The sequence below is a fragment of the Lepidochelys kempii genome, chromosome 7, assembly GCF_965140285.1.
Source record: "Lepidochelys kempii isolate rLepKem1 chromosome 7, rLepKem1.hap1, whole genome shotgun sequence".
NCBI classification, from domain to species: Eukaryota; Metazoa; Chordata; order Testudines; family Cheloniidae; genus Lepidochelys; species Lepidochelys kempii.
The window spans coordinates 26,368,936-26,386,807 of NC_136386.1; the positions used below are offsets into that span (position 1 = coordinate 26,368,936).

The window sequence follows — 17,872 nt, forward strand, 5'->3', positions numbered from 1 at the left end:
TGGCTGAGACAGGGTGCTTTTTTCCATTTTTCCCACAGCCGGTCAGGAACTGATGAGGTAGGTAAGGAGGTTGAGATGTTGCAACTTAGTAGGTAGCAGATGTGGCAGGAGTCTGGTGCAGGTACTCATTACAGAGGATATAGTTCACTGATAAACAGGAGTTGGAAGTGTATTTAAGGGAAGGCAAGCCCTAAGGATGCTGGAAAAGGGGGTGTTGGGGCTCCTAATGTCTGGTACAATGGAGAGAGAACCTTGTTTTTTTTCCAGACGCTTCCCTCCCTCCCCCATATGAGGGGAGGGCAGTGGGGTCAAGCAGTGATGTGGGACTAGGTTGGGAAGAGGGATTACTGTTGGCAGCCATCCTAAATAGGTAAAAAAGATTAAGGAAAGAGTGATGACCTGCACTGTATGATTTACTGCCAGATAAGTTAAGTGAATAAAGTTGTGGTCTAATTAAAACACATCTGTTGCATCATTTCTTTTTTTCTGTTTGTCTGAGACAATGGGATGTGCCCAATACTTATCTGGTTAGTAGTAATAATCACAGCTCTCCACCTGCTTAGCCCTTATCAGGTTGTTCTTTACTGTTGCATTATGGAAAGAGATGAGTTTTGAGGAGGAAACTGAATGATGATGAGATGGCTTTATGGGTTTTGAGAGGAAGCTTTGCCCATTCATAAGGAGCAATATGGAAGACAGCACGAAATGGAGATGCAGTGATATAACTGAGAGCAGCATTTGGCACCAAATTTTATGAAAGATTTGGATGTTGATTTTGTACTGTCCAGGTTATGAAACAGTCTCCAAGTCATTTGAACTCCCATTGACAGTTACAGAGAAGCTTTCCCCCCCCTTGAAAATGTACTTCATTAGCAGTCCAAGGAGTAGGCTATTCTTAAGATACTCTAAGGAACGTGTTCCCTCTGTTTCTAGTGTTTGGTTTGAAAGGGACTAGTTTACAACATCAAAAGCAATTGCTTAAAGATATAGTTTGAGGGTCTCTTAGGCACCTTTATTTGGGCTTATAAAGAAGAAACATGAATACAGGATTATGTAATTAAAATCCAAAATATGGCCCCTTGAAGTCTCACCAGAAAGAATGGAGATCCAACAAGACAGGGATGATAAATTGCTTGATATGGATGAAGGAAGAGGGCAGGAGGGAAGATGACACATCCACAGAATCATTTGCCCTCCATCCTTGAAGATGTGTCTCTGCAGGAATTGAGCTTTATAGATGGGAATAAGGTTGGAATGGACAAGTTAGGACTTGCAGGACATAGAGCCTGTCCATAGTATAGTTCCCACTAATCCTGCAAGGAATCATCAAGTAAGCTAATTCTGAACCCATCAGCATTATTTTAGTCACCGCCCCCTTCACAGCTCTGAAACTCGTTGTAGGAAGGTTTGGTGGCAATGTCCTATGGCATTGTACTTTCATGTAGGTCAGTGGGGCTGAGAGGGCCAGAAAACAATAGCCTTTACACAGATGATTCTGAATTCCAGCAGATCCTATGAGAACCCTAGAGTACCTCATCTGAAACCCATTTTGTTCTAATTGTGCACATGCATGTGAAGGAGACATGGACAGAGACTATAAGATAACCACATATGGAAAATCATGGACTTTACAGTCACCTACAGTATGTGAAAAACATTCACATCAGCATCAGAAGCACTACTGTGAATATATATTAAAATATTTTTCAATTAATAGTTTGTACACAGTTCTCAATGTTGTCAATATCTACCCCCAATCTTCAGCTTTGAAGAGTGGCTGATGTTTGCTTTTGTTAATTGTACATCTTTGTGTAGCAATTGTAACCCCTATATTTTTATTACCTGTAGATTAAACTGTGAAAAATATCATACTGTGAATACATGAAAACTGAAATGCAAAAGCTACTGTAGATGGTGCTGCATCAACCCATTATATAATTACTATTCTTAAAATGTCAAATTTGAATTTAATGGTTTTAAATTGCTTGCTTCAAATATTGGTAGAAAAACTCTAAGCAGAGAACTTCAGTAAAAGATTTTAAACGGCATTTATTTTTCTTAGTTTTTGAATTAGCAACACAGTGTACTATAATTGAATGAATTATGATTCGATGTCTGGGCAGAAGCAGCAGTGTTGTATTTGGACTAAGAAATTACTTGCTGGCTTTGTCACAGTTGACGTTAATTATTGATAGAGGTTTCAGAAATAGCGCATGTGCCGACAGCGATGACTGTAATATAAGATAGAGACTGCAGTGATGCTAGAGGGATCATAAGAAAGATGCACCTGTAGCATTTGGACTTGTGCAGTCCTGAACATCAGACTTCTAATTTGCTGTGGACTGTGCTACATTTATATGAGACACAAAATAATGGAAAGATGAGTCGTCAAGCTTATTTTTATCGTGTCCCTCCACAGGAACTACACAGAAGAACCCAACTTCAGCCTGAACCAGCAAAGACAAAAGCTCTTCAGACAGTTATAGAGATGAAGGTATGGACTTTGCATGCTTGCCAATACGCAGTCTTTTAGTTTGAACTCAGTTAATACCAGTTAATATTAAAACAAGAAATGAGCTGTAGCTTTTATTATAGAATTCATTTTTGTGTAAAGCAAGAGGATAATCAGTATTCCCCCCCCCCTCAATAATTCCTAAATTTCATAGATCTGTAAAACAGTTTGTTTAGATTCCTTGATTCCAAGGCCAGAAGGGATCATTGTGATCAGCTAGTCTGGCCTCCTGTATAACTCAGGCCATAGAACTTCCCCAAAATAAATTTAGATACCATTTGCTCTTGTAAACATCTTATTCATAGTAACTGCACATACATTTTTGCATTTGATTAATACCTCTTTTTGGTGAAAAACTAAGGCCTGCAATTTCACAAACATGAGAATAGCATTCCGAGAAAGGTATAAAAATATTCTTTTGTCTCCAGAAAGAACAAATAATTAATCTTTTTCCAAACCCATTATTGATAAATTAAATAATTTTCCCCTTTCCACCTGTTTCCTCAATAAATCATCCCCGCATTAGAAAGATGACTGATTTCCAGTGAGCAAGCTGATGAACTGGTTTTGCAGATCATAGAAACTAGATCATACAGAAAGTAGTGGCCTTTTTCCTGTAATCATACAGTAGAATTTCATATTCTACTAAAGCATAGTAAACATTTTTTCCTCTTACTAACCTCCTTTTTAGTGGTTCTCCTCCACACACTCATATCACTGTTCTTAGTAGTCCCCTTCAAAAAGCAGACAAGTTCTGCTCAGTGAAGTTTTGCAAGGATAATTTGGCTACATTCTAGGGCGTGTCAATTAAATAACATACAGAAAAAAGTTGGACAATCAATGCATTATCATATTTTAGTTATCAGAACAGCTTGGGGTATATTTCAGGGAAACTTTTTTAGCTTTAGTAATTAGAAAACTTCAGAGGCCTGATCCTGCAAACTGTTATGCCTGTGTATAGTCCTTTGATGAGGCTACTCACATGAGCAAGAGTTAGTAGGATTGGATCATACATTTATTAATAAAGAATTAGTGCAGAACACACACATACCGCGCCCCCCCCCCAGCTTTTGCCACAGATAATGAGAATACTTGCTTATGGCTTGCTTTTGGTTGGATGTTGATGTAAATCTGGACTAGCTCCATTAAAGTCTATGAAGTTACAGTGGTGTAAATCTGGTGTAAAGGAAGTCTGAATAAGCCCTATGTATTTATGCTGCACACTTGTCATATGATACAATATTATAAATGGCAAAAACCCGAAAACAACCTTATCATCCACCTTAAAAGATAAATGACTCTTCAGCACTGAGCTGCATATTACTCATTTTTTGGATGTGAAATTCTTCTATTACAAAGCTGTTATTTCTTTCCCAAAACTATGTGTGTGATTTGCCAAACTACTGTCAAAGCTGAGTGGATAAATGAATATTAATGAAAGGTATATTTTTATATCAGCTTTTTTTAACAGGACGTCTGGGTATTTATGCCATTATCTGTTTCTGTATAATTCACTGTTCTTTTGATTATTATATTTAATTATTGTGTCTAAGCCACTTTTTCTCAGTCTGTAAATTGCTGGGCTCCTTGCAACCTGCTGGAAGCACAAAGAAATTCAGGTACAATGGGGACAACAAAGGATTTTTTTTTTTTTGCTTGAGGCTTAGTAAAACTAAGTACTCTATTGCTGAATATTAAGGAATAAATGCTAAATATTCAATACATAGTTCCAGGTGTGCTAAGCCCAAAGAGAATGATCAGGCATAAAAGAAAAATTAATAGCCTGTCTCTGACCAAATAATTGAAATCTGCCTCTCATACAAACCTTTTAAAAATAATTTTTCTGTTGAAGGTCACTTGCTTATTTTGCCTTCCTGTCTCTTAAAACCATTTTCACACTGGAGACAACTCAGAAATTTGTCTAAGGCGAAGAGTCCTTGATTGCTTTGTTTGATATATAGCATTGCCAACATCACACATTCAAAAATTACCAATTCAGACATTCAAAAAAATACCATTAGATTGGTTTAAAATTATGAGATTTAAAGAAGAGTTATGTTGGGATCTTTTTATTTGCCTTCTGGGTTTTGACTCTGCAGGGGTAACAATTTGTAACACTTCTCCACAACCATAAGGGCTAGAATATTTTAATGAAAGCTGAGATTTTCACAAAACTATGTAAATGCACGAGGTGGGTCTTTAAGAAATAACCCAAATATTATGAGATTCATGATAAAATTCTGAGAGTTGGCAAACCATCCTGAATACGATAACGATGGTCTTTCACTTCCGTCATAAAGGAAGTGCAAATTAAGGACCTTAGTTTTGCCACTGACTTCTATTATAAGTGAATCTGAATGCTGAAGTAAATATACAGGACTTGCCTTTTTAATGGATAATTATTAGCTTGGATTACCCTATACGTCTAATGAAAAAATGTTCTACCCATGGCAGTGTCCCGTACACTGCTGTATATTTTATGCAGAACTTGCTGTTGATTCTAGTCTAGTAATCCATGTATGAACTGATACAAGAACATTGCCCAGCATTTTTGCAGTAATTCATCAACTACAGCATATTAGAAAGTAGGAGACTGTGTTTTGTTGGGATGACCATTTTGACTGCTTAATATTGAATAAGATCAATTAAAAAATAGTCAAACTGACGTGTTGCACCTGTGAGGATAGGAACAACAAAAAGAGAGCCCTAAAGGTTAAGCTGCAAAATAAATTTTAATTCTTCTGCAAACCCGCAAACCCATTCTCCATTTGGTAGGAGGGCAACGTCCCAGAGTCACAGGTAGTCTCACAATTTTTCTGCCACTGAAGTCAGAAAGTCCTGTCTTTTGGCTCCTCAGGAGGCTTGGAAATATATTGTTTCCACTGAAAAAGGATTGAGAGCAGTGCTTTTAGTACCTGGAAGATCTTTGTAATGAGCACTCTCACTGGTCATTGCTGAGTCTGTAATTCCCTCACCTGATACTTTTACCTTTCCCCAGAGCCTTTTAACCTGTCCTCTTTTCATCAAATTCCTACACTCTCCATGTCTCCTCTTCTTCACCAGAATCCTCTTCCTTCCTCATCTCTCCTTTCCCCCCACTCAGAACTGCCATGTTCTCTTTTCCTAGTCCTATCTTCCCAGATACCAACCCCTCTCTGTCTCAAAATTCCTTACTCGCTTTTTCCTTCCAAATTTCCAGACTTCTCCAGACCCCTAATTCTCCCTGCCTGCTTCCTCAAACACAGCCTCCTGCTCCTAATTTCCACTCTCTTCCTTCTTCTCCAAAGTGCCTAGCTCCTCCTCAGTTTCCCCTGTATCTTTCACCTCCCTTGTCCCTTCACTCTCCACAAAAGCACGGTTCTGCTGAGATGGGTCAGAAGACAGAGTGATCGCCTAGAGCCAGGAAACTGCAGCTCTCTGTCCCAGCCTATCCCTCATTTCTTCAAGATGTATTGTTCTCCCAAACTTTCTTATCCAGATTTACTCCTTGGTCTTAAAGGGTCTCTTCTCCCCAAGTTTCCTGTCTGTAATAAGGGTGGCACATAGACATGCTCTTTATTTCCTGGCATCAATCACACTACATGGGATGGGGTACAAGATGTTCCTGTCATATGATGGAGGTCAGTATTCACTGACTCTGTAGGCTATTGTTCCCAGAGTTCTAGTAATGCCAACCCCAAATGTTCAAACATCATGAATCAGGGTTCAAATCAAGAGGTTTATTAAGTAATACATTTTGCGGTATTTTTATTTGCCTTCTGGTTGTTGAGCCTTAGGGTGCTTTGCTTTACATTTTCAAGCTGTAATTTGCAACCAGGAAGGCAAGAATCTTATTTTTTTTTAAAATGGAAGCTGAGATCCTCATGTAGACTCCTGATTCTATCAGTTGGTTCACTAAGGAAAACAAATACTGCAAGACAGAGAGTTGGCAACGCTGGTTGGGGTTCCCATCTGTCCCTGTTATTTCTCAGCCCCCACTTTTCCCCAAGGTTCCTCTGTCCTTTCTCCACCTGTGTTCTTCCATCCCCTTATCTGTCCCTCAGGCACAGAGGAGGAAAAGCAGAAGCTGTTGGGCAGGCAGAAAGCCAGTAACTTGGACTCCTCTTCAGCAGGCTAACATCCTTCTCATTCTGCTGACCTCAGCCTCTCCAAGCTGGAAGCTAGACGGCTAGGGGAGAGTTCACCTCTTAACAGGAATCCTAACTGTCGTCTCCTGCCTGCCCAACAAGGAGCACAGCAACAGCTATTTGTGGGAGACTTCAGTGCAGTGTCTGCAGCTGCCTCCTGTTAGCTGAGCAAATCAAATAAACAGCTAGCTGATCCTCACCCAGAAATGGAAAGCAGGGAGCATTTCCTGAGCACTGGTACCTAAAGCAGCAGCTTCAGACTCCCATTAGCTGTTTCCCCTTGCTCTGCACTAGCTGGCGAAAGTTGGTGGAGACAAACGGTGGTAGGGTTTTTTGGTTAATTTTTTCAGGCTGAAATTTGCAGGGGGACAGTCTGCCTTTTTCTTCTCCCTCCTTAAAATAATACCCAGGCATAAAATGCTTGTTTTAGGAAGAAGGTCATTAAAAAATAGTCTGAAAATCTGAGGTATTCTGATATGCTAGCAAAATGTTAAGTGAATAACTGAATTAGTATAGGTTATAGTTTCTCTGAATGAGATGTAAGCCAAAAGCATGTAATATTGGTGTAATCCGCCTTGCTAAGGGCATGTTTGTAGGAGTTTGTGATGTGTGTAAACCTATTCTGATTATTCTGTTGAATGAAAGGTCGTTGGTTAATAATATAATAGGCATCGGTTATTGGATGATACCTCAGGCCTGTTGTTAGTCCAGATCCTCCAGCTAGCTATGTAGTTCAGCGTGAATTGAGTGTTGGAGAAGTGGCATACTTGTTTTGTGTATGTCCTGCATTAAATGCAGATTGGATTTGACAATAAACTCCTTTGATTGTTTGCTAAGATATTATAATGATCTGTTTCCATAACCAGTGATAGAAATGATCTGTCACATCCTCTTCCTCAGCTTTGTCCTTGCAGTGCTAATTTAGATGATACATGAGTAATGAAGTGGAAGGGAAGAAAACTAGAGTGCTGGCGACATAGAGTTTCTGAGATCTTATGTTGTGGCTGTGCAGGCATTGAAGAAAATATTCTTCACCTCCTTTGTAGCTTTCTGCAAAGATCCAGTCAGTGGAACTGTTCCTGATGGTTAATCTAGTTAAATTGGATCATTTGCATCTGATCACGTGTGTGTTTCTTTCTGCAAGGAGTTGTCAGATTACTTGTAATATGCAATTACTCATATTTGGACTGAGTTCTCTGTATCCATGGTGGCTAAATCTTGGGGAACAAATCCAGCATCTTCTATGTTGCATTTTATTATTTGATGAATGTGGAGAAGCTGAGGATGTACAGGACAAAACCTGTATGTTAGATCCATGTTTCTTCTTGCTTGTGAAAAGCAGCAATGAGGTGTTGAGGACCTTGTTGGAATGGATTGTCTGGCTATGCCGAAAGAATGACAGGCAACATTAGATATGGGTTTAATCAGGCTGCAACTTTATTATTAGACAGGTGTCTGGGACTAACCCAGCGGAGAAAATGTGTGCAGTGCAGGTGCAAAATTTATGTCCCTCCAGCAGATTCCCTGCTGGGACCTTACCAATTCCAGCCAATTTTTTTGTGGGGGGCTTCCACGGCTCCCCCGCCTTTTCATCCAGGTCCCTCCATCAATTTCCTTGCTGGGACCTTACCAACCACACCCCCTCGTAGGAGGGGTTAAGGTGGACTATAATGATGGGGGGTTGGCTCCCTGCTGTACTAGTCATAGTAGTCTCCAACTGCCCCCGGCTTGCTCAATTACCAAGCACTCTCCTTAATTCCTTTTCCAAGACATTTTTCTATGCTTTTGTGCCTTAATTTATGGAGTACCTGTACTGAACATCCATTATACACTCAAATAAAGAGTTGTGACATGTGGCCTACTGCCCATCACACTATGCATGAACAGAGCTTACCTGAATCTGCTGTGAGGAAGGCGAACCACCCCCCGAACTGCACCTGGCCAATATGGTGGTAAGGAAAAAATTCCTTCCCAGCCCCCCTTCGTGGGATGGCTAGTGTAATGCCCACAGCAGATATAGCTAAACACCTGGCATATTTGTGACCTAATTAGGGAGGGAAGGTGGGTGTTGCCCAGCCTGTTCTCAGTGGAGAGGGGAGGGGCCAGGCCCAGCTGATCTTTTTAAACCCCTTCATTCCTGGGTGGTGAGTCATCCACCATGCTGACTGCTCTTTCAGCAGGTTTAGGTTTCCCCTGCTCCCCAAAGCCAGAAAGCATTGCCTTCTTCTCCTGGCCAGCCAGACAAACTCCTCCCTGCTTAAGTGCAGGGTGGCGAATGTCAGTGTCTTGTTTAACAAGGGCAAGGTGTCGGATTTTCTTAAAGAAGCAGTTGTTACACTCTTGCTTAAGAAACCATGTTTTGGTGTGGACAGTTTCTCCAGCTGTCACCCATCTCAAATCTTCCATTTTTGCAGAACATGACATGACATGAAAACTGTTTTACTGTGAAGTCTTACCAACAATTATGTATGCAAACCGGAAATGAGTTTTATTTAATTGGCAAAACCATGAGTAGTAGTAGTATATTTTTGTTTTTTTTAAATGTTAGAAGATATGTTAATGCTAGGTTATTTACTGCAGTATAGTTAGTTTTTTAGTATGGAATATACATGATATAACAAAGTTAAGAATATATAATAGTACCAAGCTAAACACTAAAAAGTCCAGAAATGTGTAATGCAGCCTTAACTCTGTCTCCATGTGCATCTGCACTATGATATAGACTTTCATTACATGATCATACTATTATTTCCCCTGCCTCATTCAATGCACCAGTTGAATGATGTACATAAATGAGGCAGGGACACATAGTGAGTGAGGCAGGTGTATTTAAATCCATTGCCTCCAATGGAATTGCACCCACTTACACTCTAAGTTTGGGATATGTGTTGTAATAATTTTATATGCTCTTTGGCATATAAGCATGTAAGATTGGTTACTATTGGTTAAAATAACCTAAAACATTAAAAGAAAAGGAGGTTGAATATATTGTTTGTATTAAGAACTAATACTGTGTACTTAGCAACACCAGGGCCAAATTTTGTTCATGCAAAGTCCCACTTAAACTAGTGAGACTACCTGTGTGAGTAAGTTAGGCAGAATTTGCCTACCAATTTGGCACAATGCTCATCTTCATTGTAAACTAGTGACAATCAAGCTGAAGTACGAATAGCACAGAGACAAGAGCAAAAAGCATTTAAAATGGCAAGATCTCAAGTGAATGAAAATATTTGTGATTTTACCTTACTTGCAGAAACAACCATCTTTATATATTGATCCAGCTTTGATATTTCAGGTATGTTACTAGAAAACTGCTTGTGTGTGTAGTGCAAAGTGTTCTTCTTGTTCCAGTTGCACGAATCTTCCCTTTCTCTTGTTTTAAAGGTGAACCAGAATATTTTCTACACTGTACTTTTAAAATCTATACAGACACTGTCTATTTATCATTATTTGTATTTCACTTTTTCCCTAAGGATTTTTTCTTTTTGGCTCTCTTGCAATAGCTGTCATGCTGGGCTTATAATCAGTGAATATTTATCCCAAAAACCTGTTTTCTGTGAAATTAATAATGAAACCATGTCTATTCATAATAGGTTTGCTAATATCCTTTTTTTATAGAACTTAAATTTTGGGCCTAACCTTAAGGTGATACTATCACCTTAGAAAATAAATCTTTTCAGAAAAAAGGCAATGATCAAATGCTCAAATATTGACATAAAAAAACACATGAAACTAAAGGCTCTATTTCTCAATTGAGGGAATAGAAACATACTATGTGATGTGTGTGTTCAATTAAAACTGATCAAGACAGATTGAATTTGCAATTTCAAATATCGAATACTGCCATCGAGTGCTTGTGAACAATCTACAGAGTTATTCACGGAAATAGTTTGATGAATGCTTTTAAGTAACAAATACATTTGGGAATAGTGATTTGCTTGCTGACATGAACAGAAAAAGAGGCAAAATGCCCTGAATAAATTATGTCTTGCAGATTATTTGCCCAGCTCTATATTTTACAGTGTATGTGTCAGGCAATATGCTACCAGCAGTTTTGTCATAATGTTCTGGGATATATGAGTCATTATCACTGGAAACTAATCTGAAGAGTCAGCCTAGTACTACTTCAACTTTTCTCTGCATAATCAGGACAATCCTATATTAATTAATTCTCTTAATTTATGCTTCAAGGCAAAAATTTAACGCTGCTGGGACCAGTAAAGAAGGAATCTTCTCCCAGGCCAAATATAGGATTGCACTGTTAGGTAGGGTGATTAATGGGGGAGGAGAGATGTCCCTTCCTCTGAAGCATTGGCAACTGTTGGAAGTAGTGTACCAATTCTGATTAATAGTCTGAGTCAGTATAGAAAGTCCTGCTACATATTTCTGTGTCTGTTAACAGGGTTTGGAAGGCCTAACTTCAATCACGGATGCCATATTTTTGGAGAACTCAGAAGAGTTATTAGTCCTAGTAATATTATACTTCTTCCTTCATCTTACTGTAGCCAAACCTTCTGTCTTTGTGATTCAAGCCCCAAGCTCTGTGGCTTATCTATACCAACATCATTCCAACAATCCCAGATTTGGAATGTTGCTGGTGTAGATAAACCACAGGCTTGAAGAAGATACTGCATTTCAGTGGTTAATTTGTAATGAAAGAGGTGCTGGGGCTCAAGCAATTTTTTTACATTTATAACTGATGCAGCAAGCCCAGAGGTGCTGGGGCTATGAACTGTCATACCTAGAGGTGCTGAGGCTCAGCCCTGGCAAGCCCTTGAACAAATTAAGCGCTACTGCATCTGCTCTTCTTTCAGGTTGTTAGGTTGTCAAACCAAGTGTCTGTAAATTTAGCCCCAACTAACACTTGTTGAAGTTTTTCTGAGAGAACAGATTTCTGTCTGAAATGCTGATTCAACTGAATGGAAACCAGGGAGGCTGACTGGCTGGGCAGACTTCCTGCCAGTCTTCCCAGTTCCCTAGCAGCCCAGCTATCCTGATTCTCCATCTACCTGCCTCGTAGGTTTCCCAGCCTGCTCTGTTCCCCTGTAGCTTGCCTGATGGGACTCTTAGGCTGCCTGGCTGCCCAGCTGGTGAGCTAGCTTGCTGTAATGTAAATTCTTGAAAAATTTCATTTCAGTTCTTCCAAAATGGAATTTTTCAAAAATTTGTGTGCCGCAGAAAATTTTGCATTTCTGAGGTTTATATTCTGATTCTGAATGAAAAAAGATCAGTAATGTGACATTTTCCCACAACATTAGTCACAACACTCTGTTCGAGTAGAGACTAAAAATAAATGTTTGATTTCAGCACTCAGGGCTTATGTGAACAGATACATAAATAGCTACAAGGCATTAAGTGAGAAATTTCTTACAAGAGTTAAATTTTATGCCTCAGGGCATAAACTAACCAATGACGGTGAAAGTAGGGAGATGTAACCCCCGCCCCACCCAGGATAGAATTGCAGAATTAGTAAAACACAGTTACGAGTTTTTTGTTTTTTTTAATTTTGTCGTACTCTGGAGTAACGGGGAAAAGAAGATGCTAGAAATAGGATGTGGGGTTGCCTGGAGCAAATTGGTTTGCTCCTTTACGGAATTTTCCATGTTATAGGGTACGACAGTAGTTGTTTGTTTGTTCACCCTTGTCCCTTCTTAAGGCTGATCATAACCATGATAATTGGTGGCTCTTTTGCCCCCCCTCCCTTTTTTGGGGGAGATGATTTCACCAAAACAAGACGAATTCTATCAACAGGCACCTCCGTTTTTCTTTGTCTTACACTCCACCACACACTTTGTTCTTTCCTTCATCACAAAAGCCTTTCAGAAAAATGTTCTGCAGATAGCACAATAAATGCCTAATAATAGATGAGTTTTATCTGAGTAGGTAATGTAATGGCAAAGAGATTTTTCTGTTTGCTTCTTTCAGTACCTTAATTCTCCAAGCTCTTCTCATTGCGAATATGAATAATGTTGATCCTCTCGTCAAGATTTAGGTACCATGGTGATAAGCTATGATTCTGTCTATGGAAGCATGTCATATTAGAGCGTTTCACCTAATAAACTAGGTAATTTGGATGGCATTTTGCCTACATGATTAAATACAAAGGGAATTAATTAGATAAAATCACAAATTTTCCAGGATGTAACATTTTGTGTGACTTTGGTCTTTAACAAGACATTTTGTTTTAAACAGAAGGAAGAAAAGGCGCAAAAAACAAACCACCCACCATTTTCGATACTAAGATGGGAATGTCCGCACAGTTGTTTTTATAATTAATTCTGTTACATAACTGTTTGTGAGAGTCATCACCAAAGGGGGCGAAACCTGATATAATCTACAAGTAGAATGTAGAAATATTCCTTCCATGGAAGGAGAACCAGATATTCCATCTTAGAGTCATAGTATTAAAAATAGAAAATATTCTTACTGTTACCTTGTCATTCTTGAAGATTAGCCTCCTAAAACACTGCATGTCAGAGTAGCAAGCCTGAATGAACAGGTTTCTGTGGGAATTATGAGGAAGGTGATCAAGGAGGAAATAATCTTCTCTCCCAAAATGGAAGTGGAGGCTGAGCCATGCAGTATTGCTGGGTTATTGGAAGAATAGGAAACAGCTGTTTTCCCCAGCTATTGTGCAATGTTATAAGGAACTTCCTAACTCATATGTAGAAAATATGATTGTTAAATATGGTGGTTGCTTGCTACTGTTGCTAATGAATTAAATTTCTCTCCTCTCAGTTAAAATGGAGTAATGAATCAGATATCACAAGAAGATTTACATTATGCCTAAAACAGATTAAGACCCCGAATATGGTACTACTGCGACCAATGTGTAGCATACCTGGTAGTCATCCATGTGCTGAGGATGCAATCACTCACCAATGTCCTCACCATACAAGATCTGCTCAGTGCCCTTACTGGTCTACTTAGTGTTCTTCTGTTAGAGAGTGGCTCAATGACTCTGTAGTCTTCAGTTAATATCGTCTTACTTAGACTGGGAAATGCACATCACATAGCTTTGTACTTAAAAAAAAATAAAATAAAATATGTGCATAGTAATACACTATAAAAAGAGTCTTCTTTGCCAGTGTAAAAACCCTGAGCCAGATCCTGTGGCCAGCTCATCTTGCATATGGTACAGTTCAGAAGGGGTGTGGGAGTGTATACAAGGATGGTATACAGTTTGCCTTTGCATTTCATTCTGAGTTTGTGCTGGGCTTGTCCCTAAGTGTAAATTAAATCAACATGAAGGCTGCTCTAAAATGTGATTTCTGCCAAAATCTCCAGGACAGAAATTTGCAGGCCACAGGGAAGCCCCAGACACAGCTGTACAGAAGGAGAATGGTGTTGAAGCCACTCTATTGGCTCTATGCTACTGGATGATACCTTACACTAGGGTGATTCTCCTGTGGCAGGTTAAGCTGGCTTTATGGGCTGAATCTGTTGCTGGGCAGCACAAAACAGCTGCACTAATACTCAGTGATCTGGCCTCTCACAACTTCCTTTTGCTTGGTATGATGGGGTTTACAAACCCCACTTGGGCTGGAAAGGATTAATTAATTGCAATGAGCAACATCATCCCCAACCACTGCACCAGTAGTGGATGTCAGAACTGAGGGAAGGGGCTGAAAAGAGGAGAGCTTGCTCAGGTACAGCTGGCTGGGAAGGAGAGCAACTGCTCTCACTTGCGGTAGAAACCTGGCTGGAGCCAAAAACTGAATAAGGCTGCAGCCAGAAAGAGCCTCAGAAGAGGGAGGGCATGCCTAACATGGGAGTATTTGGGATCTGCCATGGTGGTTAAGCTACCTGAAGGGAAGTGGGGGAGGTCTGAGAGCAGAGGCTAGAGGGTGAATCGGTGAATAACTTCAGAATGGTTGAGAACTAAGCATAGCTGGGATTGAGAGTCATTTATTTCATGTTTGTTTGGGGATGTGACTTTGGACTTTTCTACCCCAGAAATGCAGGTGTTGAACTTTCATAGTAACTTGGCCAGAGTCATAAGCCACCAGAGTGGACTGGAAACCTTGATGGGGAAAACTGAGGCAGAGCCATTGCTGCCCCATGCTCTGCCACAGTGCTGTATAGGGCGCAGTGACCCAACAACATGTGGATTATAGAAAAATCTTTTTAAGAGGGAGTAATATAGGTACATATGACAGACATTATAATACTATATTGCATTTTGGCTAATTAATAGCAATATTTTCAAAAATGGAAAGTCAGTATCCTAAATCCCAAATTAATCTCCTAAATAAGTGTCTCGATTTATCTTATTTTAGAACAGTGACATACACAATCAAATCTATAATCCCCAAAATTTAGAGTAAGGATAGGTATTCAGCAACTATTCCCACTTTCCTGACAATAAGTGTCCCTCTTTCAAAATATACAACCCTTATCACTAAGTGGAATTACTGAGAAGAAAGGCCCTCTAAATTGTAAGGATAACTTTGAAAATAGGTCTTTGGATCCAGCAAGCAGGTACCATCAAACATCTACTACCAGATATGGAATGTCTCCATCGATGGGTACAGCCCTGATGTCATAACCCCTCAGAAGATGTCAAATAAGCTGACGTTCTGTGCTCCTCTTGCCAACTAGCTATTGCTATGTAAGAGACTTTCCAATAGCTTGTAGCACTCTAAAGATTCACGCAGTGACCATATGTTATTGCAGATATTAGAGGCAATATTGGCCAGTTGATAGTTGGGGTCTATCCATTAAAGGTAATATTTCACAAGGCAGTCTCTTGTTTATAACAATAGTTGGTGAAATTTGAAAGGTTCAAAGTTTCATTTTGGGTTAGTAATCAAAAGTTCAGATGCTTATCAGAGCTGTATCCAGGTTATCCAACCTCTGAAATTGCAAATTTAGCCTGACCGTATCCTGAAAACAGGCTTTGCTATCATGCAAAAGTTTGGGTGCTGACTACTTTAAGACAGTCTGTAGGTAGTGTAGGAATAACCTTTTTTTAATATTGCAGAACTTCAGCTTCTGGCTAAAGACAGGCAGTACAGTCAACTGAAAACAGAAACAAAGTTTTATTTTACTACAGAGGTTCAAATTTAGTTGTCTTGGGAAAAGGTTTGGTTGAACTTGTATTTTTTGTGGGAGAAAATGGATAAAATCCTGACTTCGTTATAGTCAATAGGCCTTCTGCCATTGACTTCAGTGGGGCAAGGATTTTATCCCAGTTTTTAATATGTCTTGGCTACTTTGTATTCTTGGACTTAATTTTGCTGCGCTTGATCCATGGAAAAAGAAAAGGAGTACTTGTGGCACCTTAGAGACTAACCAATTTATTAAATTTAATAAATTGGTTAGTCTCTAAGGTGCCACAAGTACTCCTTTTCTTTTTGCGAATACAGACTAACACGGCTGTTCCTCTTGATCCATGGAGAATTTGTTCCCTAATAGATGTTTGAAAACAGATTGCCAACTGAGTCATTTTGCTATATTCTTTCAAAGTGAAAGTTGTGTGAGAAGGTATTATAAGTCCTAATGATCTCTATCCATCCCCAAGTGAGTAGATTTTTTTAGTTTCCAGACAACAAATGAAAATGAGAGCTGAATCACTGGATTTTTTAAGTGCTGTACTGGCACAAGCTGATAACCAGTCTATGAGGTGACATATAATCCGTGGTATATGAGGTAGCATTTCTGTTGCATATTAACTTGGTTACATACTGTTTGTAAAGCTCTTTGAGACTGTAGGATGAAAAGTATATATCCTGCCCTTGGCTATATGTGGGTATACCAGTGGAGGAAATGGACATAAGGAGACTCCTCTTGTTTCTCAAAACAGCAGGACAGGATTGTAACCTTGTGTTCGAGAGACCACTAGATTGAGAGGCCAGCCAGCTCCTGATAGCCCTGAGTAGTTGCAAGGCCTATAAGGTATTTCCATATACGTCTGGCCCTGCTATCCTCATCTACTGTCCTTCTTTTGTGTGCCTTCTAGGAAGTAGGGCAGGATTTTGCCCAGACTGTGCATGAGCATCAAAATGCTCATTCTTAATAGATACTAAAATAAAATCAAGCATTGTGCTGTCTTTCGTTTGAGAGCAGAGGTCCAAATTCTGTTTTCCCTTAAGCTACTGTCAGTGGAATTACCTAGGATTTACATCAATACACATATCATAGGTGCTGGAACTGGGCTACTGAGGGTGCTGCAGCTCCCCCTGGCTTGAAGTGGTTTCCGTTATACAGAGGATTGACAGTTTGGTTTAATGGCTCTCAGCACCCGCACTATACAAATGATTCCAGCACCCCTGCATCAATATAAATGAGAGCAGAATTTGTTCCAGTTTCTTGTGCTGGTGTATTAATATTGTACTACGTTGCTACAAATACTGCATTTTTAACATCCAGGTTTCATATAATTACAAAACATTCTCTCTCTTTATTTTTTAAATTTTTAATCCAGGACACAAAAATAGCTTCACTTGAACGCAATATAAGGGATCTCGAAGATGAAATACAGATGTTAAAGACAAACGGAGTTCTGAATATAGAGGACCGAGAAGAAGAGATCAAACAAATAGAAGTTTACAAGAGTCACTCAAAGTTCATGAAAAATAAGGTACAGTCTACTAATAAAATAGTTTAATGGTATTAAAATAATGTGAACAGAAGCTTTAACTGTACTCTTCAGTTTAAGCAGTCCTCTGTGAATTTGCTTATGGTAGATCTGCAGTACTTGGCACTGAAAGGAGTTGCTGCAGGAACCTTTTTTGGATTAAAAAAAAGGCGCTTGTAAGTATTGATTCAGGAGAGGTAGAGCGGAGGCTAATCTATCACACTTCAGTGGCAAAAACATTAATTTATTTACTACATTTCTCATGTTTTACTCTTCCTTATGTTTCTTTTTCTTTCCTACACATCTTATATATGGTCTCTTCATTTTCTCTTCTTTCAGCTTTATAACTCCTGCTTTCACTCCCCAAAGGCTGCTTTATGACTTTATTGGTTTCCATTCTGACCTACAATATATTCATACCATTTTAATTGTTAATTTTTTCATTACCTTGATAATGGTATTGTGGTTAGTATCACTATGCCATAAATGATGCTGAGTTGTTGTTTCCATTGTAAATGTGTGTTACATGTACAGTATTTTAAAATTCTAATAGTTTTAAAAAATTTAATTTTATAAGTCATGGAATCATAGCCTATCAGGGTTGGAAAGGACCTCAGGAGGTCATCTAGTCCAACCCCCTGCTCAAAGCAGGAC

The 17,872-nt window shown here is 39.2% G+C and overlaps 1 protein-coding gene across 9 annotated transcripts in view; it reads left to right on the forward strand.

Annotated features, from left to right (window-relative positions):
* The window catches only part of ERC2 (ELKS/RAB6-interacting/CAST family member 2), an 833,583-nt gene that overhangs the window by 225,339 nt on the left and 590,372 nt on the right, over positions 1-17,872 (forward strand). For all 9 annotated transcript variants that reach the window (XM_078853606.1, XM_078853612.1, XM_078853608.1 and 6 more), the window contains 2 exons: positions 2,420-2,494; positions 17,066-17,221. In XM_078853606.1, coding sequence (XP_078709732.1) covers positions 2,420-2,494; positions 17,066-17,221 — 231 coding nt within the window. The remainder of the gene's footprint in view (positions 1-2,419; positions 2,495-17,065; positions 17,222-17,872) is intronic.